Source organism: Stegostoma tigrinum, chromosome 6 (genome assembly GCF_030684315.1).
Source record: "Stegostoma tigrinum isolate sSteTig4 chromosome 6, sSteTig4.hap1, whole genome shotgun sequence".
Taxonomy (NCBI): domain Eukaryota; kingdom Metazoa; phylum Chordata; class Chondrichthyes; order Orectolobiformes; family Stegostomatidae; genus Stegostoma; species Stegostoma tigrinum.
The window spans coordinates 17009332-17016413 of record NC_081359.1 but is presented as its reverse complement, the minus strand read 5'-3'; the positions used below and the strand labels follow the sequence as shown (position 1 = coordinate 17016413).

At 44.7% G+C, this 7082-nt stretch overlaps 1 protein-coding gene across 1 annotated transcript; it reads left to right on the top strand.

The window, feature by feature from the left end:
• The first annotated feature begins 1562 nt into the window (after nt 1-1562).
• Nucleotides 1563-6632, top strand: zic2a (zic family member 2 (odd-paired homolog, Drosophila), a). Its single transcript, XM_048532885.2, has 3 exons — nt 1563-3291; nt 5192-5355; nt 5490-6632. The coding sequence occupies exons 1-3, from the start codon at nt 2295-2297 to the stop codon at nt 5673-5675; spliced, it is 1347 nt and encodes a 448-aa protein (XP_048388842.1). The 5' UTR covers nt 1563-2294; the 3' UTR covers nt 5676-6632.
• The last annotated feature ends 450 nt before the right edge of the window (nt 6633-7082 follow it).

Below are 7082 nucleotides of genomic sequence, written 5' to 3'. Positions count from 1 at the left end.
TGCTTACCTCGGCAAACCTGTTGAAGCACCCATTAAATGAATAGATTATCAGCGGCTGGCCTTACACACTGTCCACCATCAGCTCCTGTCTGCATTTCTGCTACAATGATACTGAAATGCAAGTGAATTTTTGATTTGTCCCTCTTCCTCTCTCTCTCTCTCTCCCAACCCGGTGACCAAGGACAGAGGGTTTTTTTGGGAGGGGGGAGCGGCTTTGCAGAGAAATAATACTGCTCTGTGGAGAAGTCGGCAAACGTGACTTTGAACTTGGATCAGCTCCTGTATTTCCTGCAGAGTAGCCCTGGATAACTGAAAGAATAGCGGCAAGCACGATGCTGTGGCTCTTTAGACAGGAATTCGAGAATTAAAGCACCAGGCAGATGATGATTGAGAAAGCAGTAAAAAGAGTATTACATGAATGCATGTTACAAACAGCTGCGGTGCCCGAATAAAACTTTATACACCATTATCCATAAAATGAAATCAATGCTTTGTTTGCACTTTCCCAGAAACCTTCCGGTCTGGTTAAAGTTCTATACATTCTGTTCATCACAGATGAGGCGATGACATGTCTGAAAAATGCGGGGTCAGTACACAGTAGCATAAGGACAGATTTTGTAATCAACTATGGGTGATTTAGTATCGCACGGGATTATTTCCGTGACGTTTCGTTGTTTTTCCCTCTCTTGTTCCAGGCCTGCCCTTTAATACAGACTGTTCCCTGAGCAAAAGAGATCCCATACCAGTGATTTCTTTTCTAAGCAGAACGAAAATTGTAGCAAGTTGAAATATCAGGGCTTTTCGTTCAAGACGATAAGAAAATAGTGGGAATACTTGTATTTAAAATATCCTTGCATTAATAAATGATTTTATTTCACACCTTCCTGTTGAAGCTTACCTTTTCATCGAAAATCTCATTTAAGCAGAAGAAAACACAGACAGCTTTTATTGCGAAAAATGAAGTGCAATTTAGTAGGTAGCAAATCGGATTAACCCCCTCCCCCTTTATTTCTGGCACAAACCCTCCTAAGCAACGCCTTGGAGAGAGAGGGGACAGGGTGGTCGAGGGTTTTTTCACAGCTGAAATCTGATCAGAATTGGACATGTCTGTTTAACTGGTCTCAAATGATTTCAACCCAAAGCTTTCAGATGTTAAAAGTTACTTATCAAAAAAGTTATCTGATTAACATCATTTTATATACTTTGATTTGAAAAAAAATCCCCAATTCAGAAAGGATAGTGGGGGTGAGGGGGTGGGAAGAGAACACGTATGGCATTGTGAACATTATATTCACCACCAGTACCTCAAATTGATTACAAGTCGCTATAACGGATTTCGATGAACTTCTATCGCTTCGTAGCGAAAATGCAAATTCGCTACCTACATGATGTGGAAAGGAGTGGCTCTGAAATGGCCGAACTGAAGGGGGTAAAAAAACAAATCAAAGTAGGCGTAATTAATGAAAAATGGCGATCCGTTTGGAGCAGGCTACCTGCGTTGGATGAGGCGGAGCTGTCCAATGAAAAGCCATTAGAAAGTGCTCGCTGTCCTGTTTAAAAGGGGTGTTGGGAGAGGTGCCGTCATTGCAGTCAGTTCTCGCACTCTGCATCATATGACAGCTGCGGGACCAGCTTAAGGTACCCCCCCCTTCACAACATACACTCCAACCCTTCCTCCCCCACCCCCACAACCCGTTCCCATTCCCTCCTCCCTCCCCACACATTCCTCGTAAGGATGCCCTTATCTCAACTCCTCATTTAACTGCCTTTCTGATCACCGCTATCGCCGACGACAGTGCATCTGCTCAAAGAGAGAGAGAGAGAGAGAAAGAGAGACAAATAGAGAGAGGAAGAGGCTTCAAAGAAGACGGTTCCTGCTCCGTGGGAATTGCTGCTGCGACAACTTCTACGTGATCGCAATAAAAACTGTACTAGAGGACACAGAGAGGGGAGAGAGAGAGAAAGTTGTACCTGATCGTTTGGCTCGATCTATTTTATCATCGCTTATTTATTTCTCCAGAAAGGCAGAAACTGTGACAAGAAAGAGGCGAAGATTTGGACTCGAGCTGTTGAATTCATGGACTGGTGCGTTTTGGCTTCTTGAGAAATCGCTCTCATCAACAATAACAGGAGGGAAAAAAGGCAGGCGTCTCTGAGTTGCTGCTTGATCCTTCTGTGTGCGTGTGTGTGTGTGTGTGTGTGTGTGTGTGTGCGTGTGTGTGTGTGTTGTGGTGTCGGTGGGTGGGGAGATCTCTGTGGCTTTCTCCCTGCCTTTTTTTTATATAGTGGAAAGCATGTTGCTCGATGCGGGACCCCAGTTCCCGAGCCTCGGGGTGGGCACATTCGCCAGGCACCATCATCACCATCACCATTCTGGCGCTGATATGTCCGACCGGGACCTCGGCTTGTCTCAGAACAGTTTCGTCGACTCGCCTCACATGGGAGCTTTCAAACTGAACGGCGGAGTCCACCACGACCTGTCGTCCCCGGGTCAGAGCTCGGCTTTCAGCTCGCAAGCGACAGCCGGGCCGGGCTACGCTGCCGCTTTGGCTCCTCACGCCGCTCATGTGAGCTCATACTCGGGCGCCGCTTTCAACTCCACCCGGGAGTTTCTGTTCCGGAGCCGCGGCTTCAGTGAGTCGAGCCCTGGCTCCAGCCAGCACGGGATCTTCGGGCCGAACCCGGGCAGCCTTCACTCCGAGCCTCCGGGACATCTCCTTTTCCCCGGGATTCATGAACAAGGAGGTTCCCACTCGTCTCCCAACGCGCACGTCCTCAACGGCCAGATGCGCCTGGGTCTACCCGGGGAGGTGTTCGGCCGCTCGGATCAGTGTCCCAGGACTGACCCTTACTCTGCGGCTCAGCTCCACCACCCCAACTACAGCCACATGAACATGAATATGAGCATGAATATGGCAGCTCACCACCATCACGGCCCCGGAGCTTTCTTCAGGTATATGAGGCAGCCCATCAAACAGGAGCTGATCTGCAAGTGGGTCGACCCCGAGCAGATGAGCAACCCCAAGAAATCTTGTAATAAAACTTTCAGCACCATGCATGAGCTGGTCACCCATGTCACGGTGGAGCACGTCGGAGGACCTGAGCAGACCAACCATGTCTGTTTCTGGGAGGACTGCACCCGGGACGGCAAACCTTTCAAAGCCAAATACAAACTGGTGAACCACATCAGGGTCCACACGGGAGAGAAACCGTTCCCCTGCCCTTTCCCCGGCTGCGGAAAAGTTTTCGCCAGGTCGGAGAACTTAAAGATCCACAAACGCACCCATACAGGTAACAAAATAAAAGCAACAATAACCCCCACCCCCACCCCCACCCCCACGTCTCACCATCCCTCACTCTCCAACCCCAGACCCTCAGCCGTGTCCCGGTTAGAGGGGAGAGCCGGTCCCTTTCTCATTCGCATATTATTTAACACTTCATTCGTTTTCTTTTTCCCGCGTACATCTCAATCATTTATATCTTGCTAAAAGCACTGATATTAACCTTGTTGTGGACGCTTTAACAAACTTCTCCAAGCCCTTCCAGAAACCCCCATCGTCGTCGCTCTGTCTAGTAACAATACCAGACTAATTTAACTCCTTGGGGTTTTTTTGAGGCGGGGGTCATAATTTGTAAATTATTTCGACTCGTTTTAGCACAAAATTTGTTCACTCTACTATCCGATCCTTAATAATTAGAATCACACTGCACGCTGTAAAATGAAATTACAAAAAAAAAATCCGCCGTAGTGGAGGTTCAAGAAAAAATACACATTTCACTAATTCTGGCCGCTTGAGAGGAGCGAATTGAAAATGTGAAAGACGTGAAAAATCGCTTCGTGTTGTGTAGGAAAGCGGCCTCAAGCCACAAGTTGAACGTGGTTCGAGATAAACACATCCGCTGTTAGACAGTAGGAAAGGTTCGCTGAACGAATACCTTGTGAGTTATAATTTCTGCTGCATTGCATAATATTTCTCTGGAGTGGGCAGAATTATGTCATCAGCAGCCGCCAGTATTTGGAGCAGAAGCGTTGAATATGGGTCAGGATGTAATCTAAGGACAGAGAGCCCTGTGCTAAACGTGGCAGCCAGCTGAGAAATTCAACAGACCTTCAGCCATGCGGCATGTATGACTTATCTGCATGTTTATACAGTATTTTCCAAATCACTGGCTCTTTAAAGGTGGAGAAACAAAAGCGAAAATTAATTAAGAAGTGTTTTTTTCAAAAATCGCAATAGCTATTTGCTTTTTGGAGGAGAGTGGTAACAGAATGCAAGACCCATTGTTCGCTCGATTGTATGATTAGTCATAGGTGTCAGACAAGTCTTTAGCAGGGTTTTCAACTGGGAAATTTATTTGCTTGGTGTGGCTATACTTCAGATTTCGAGGCGGTTTACATATCTTTTCGGAAACAATTTAAATGCTAATGGGGAAGGGGTAATGTTACATTGTTTACTCCGTATTCCTGTGTGATTCCCACCTCCTAGTTCCGTCAGTCTGTAAAATGCAAAGTTCAGACGGGAAATGCCCAGTGTTTCTGACACAAATGCCATTTTAACACACTCAGTGTATTCCCATAAATAAGAATATCCGGGGACCGGTTGAAAAAAATCTCGACACGTGGAAGCCAACGCGGTAAACTAAGACTGCTGTTGCTTAATCTTTGTTCGGTTATTTCATTTCTAGAATTCGTTGGGACCAATTAATTGAATTCACAGAATCCATTCTGCGAGTTGCAGCAGACTCTTTAATTACATTCTGCCATTGTGTAAACGCGATGAAGTATTTCCTTTCCCTGTGTTGCCATCAGCTGAGGAAAGCAGCTGCGAACCCTTTTAATGTGACTATTTCCATTCAGAGAGAGGGACCCGAACAACACAGGACTTAAAAACCGAATACTTAGCACATTCACATTAATCACTCGAATCTAAACGCGAATCGAATCTAAGCGCGAACCAATGTTGTCAAACGTATTTCCGTCCACTGCTTAAGACTTCAATTTGGCTCATTTTGAATTAATTTTTTCGTTGTGATGAAGAATGTCAGGAACACCACTGTTATACATAGAAAGCGTCTAGATCTGGGTGCTTTAGGCGGTGTTGGACCTGAGAGAAATGAAAGCGGCGGAAGATTCAGGGGTGTGTGGCTTTGCTTGACTGATCTGTTTCTCCGCGCTATTTTTCTTGCCTAGGTGAAAAGCCATTTAAGTGCGAGTTTGAGAGCTGCGATAGGCGCTTCGCCAACAGCAGCGACAGAAAGAAGCACATGCATGTGCACACTTCAGACAAACCCTATCTGTGCAAAATGTGTGACAAGTCCTACACACACCCCAGCTCTCTAAGGAAACATATGAAGGTCATTATTTTTCAATATTTATATTGCGCAAAATTACTTGTGTTCAATATGATTGGGTTCTGCTGTTTACAAAGGACTAATTGGATATTTCCCCCGTCCCATCTTCCCCGTTTTTTAAAACTTGTTTTTTTAAGGTGCACGAATCGTCACAAGGTTCGGAGTCCTCACCGGCAGCCAGCTCTGGTTATGAATCGTCTACTCCTCCGGTCCTGGTTTCTCCGTCCACCGACCCCCAAAACAGCAATAATTTATCTCCTGCCTCGTCTGCGGTGCACACTAACGCCGGCATTCCTTCCAACTTCAATGAATGGTACGTTTAAAGAGCAAAGAAACGCACACATACACACACGCACACACACATCCACACAAAAAGACTACAGGCCTCCAACTCGGGAGATCGGCGTCAGTGCTATCGTAACGTTAAAAACAAAATGTAAAAAACAAACTTACTCCAAAATCTGTGAATGGGAAATGGAGAACACTATAACCCTTCCCTTCAAGCAATATCCAGTTCCGGAGGTTTTGCAGAGGTGAACATCAGCATTATTTATATCTTACTGAATGAACCTTTCGACTACTTTTCCAACTTGGAACGCAGAAAGTTGCAGCCTGTTAGTTGAACGGTACCTGGAATCCTTGGTGAAATACATTTATTCTGCGGTGACTATGGATATCTTTCCTGAGGAGACATGACATTTCCAGATTGCGCACAAAATGGAAGCGTGAAGGACGCAGAAAATGATTTCCTTGTCGCTGTGTTTTAATGCTGAGATTTATGTCACCTTTCTTTCAGGGCGACCGACTGTAGGATCTTCATGCAATTCTATAAAGTGAAACCTGTGCCAAAGTCAAGTTGCAGTGCACAAACACACACAAAAATGCAAATAATTGCTTGTGAATGTATTTTTTTCCTCTCTGTTAGCTGGGTTTTTAAATCTTGTGACGTTTTGTGCTTTGCCAGTTTTAATTGTGAAATGCTCTTGGATGATTGTGAAAAAGCAAAGGTTGTGCCGTTAATTTTGTAATAACAAATACTCATTCTGTAAATATCCGCGTTGCCATATTTATCCCATTTGTAATTAAATTATGGTATTAACTTGCTACACATGATACAATATTTATAAAGAATGTTTCTTAACTATAAATATGTACAATTGTGAGTTAAACATGAGAGTGTTCAGATGGCTTTGTTTTAATTTCTAGATAAAGCTACGTTTTCCCTTCATGTGCGATGTTCTGAGATCATTAACAGCATACAAATAAATAATAAAACATGATTCCAGTGGATTTGCTGAAATCGTTATTATTGAACTCCAAATGCATCCTCATTGATGTTTATCTGTGTCACATTTGTTGAAATTCATCCCGGCCGAATTGTTCAATTTTTCTTCACAATAATGTTGTGCCGTTTTTGGTTGGGGTGTGGTGGTGAAGGATGAAATACTTTGCTTAAGTCCTCAGGGAAGACAAACACTTTAGTTGCAGCGCCTACAACATATGAGGCAGATTTGGTTTTGGTTGTGTACGTGTGCACTAATAAATATTCAGGCACATTTTTTCACAGCAGTGATTGGCAGAAGATTCGCATGCGATGCTTAGAAACGATTAATCGAGTTGTGGGTTTCTTGGGCGCTGAAGGTGGGACCAGCAAAGTTGAAGAAAGCAGCGAGTCGGACGGCCTTGTGAAACTTTCATTTGGGAGCTTATCTGCGGGTGTGGATAGTGTG

Bases quoted from the DNA above. Each gene is read 5' to 3' on its own strand.
- zic2a (XM_048532885.2), top strand. From the start codon at position 2,295: ATGTTGCTCGATGCGGGACCCCAGTTCCCGAGCCTCGGGGTGGGCACA. The intron at 3,292-5,191 runs GTAACAAAATAA...TTTCTTGCCTAG, and splicing joins CCACAAACGCACCCATACAG to GTGAAAAGCCATTTAAGTGC. The intron at 5,356-5,489 runs GTCATTATTTTT...TGTTTTTTTAAG, and splicing joins CTCTAAGGAAACATATGAAG to GTGCACGAATCGTCACAAGG.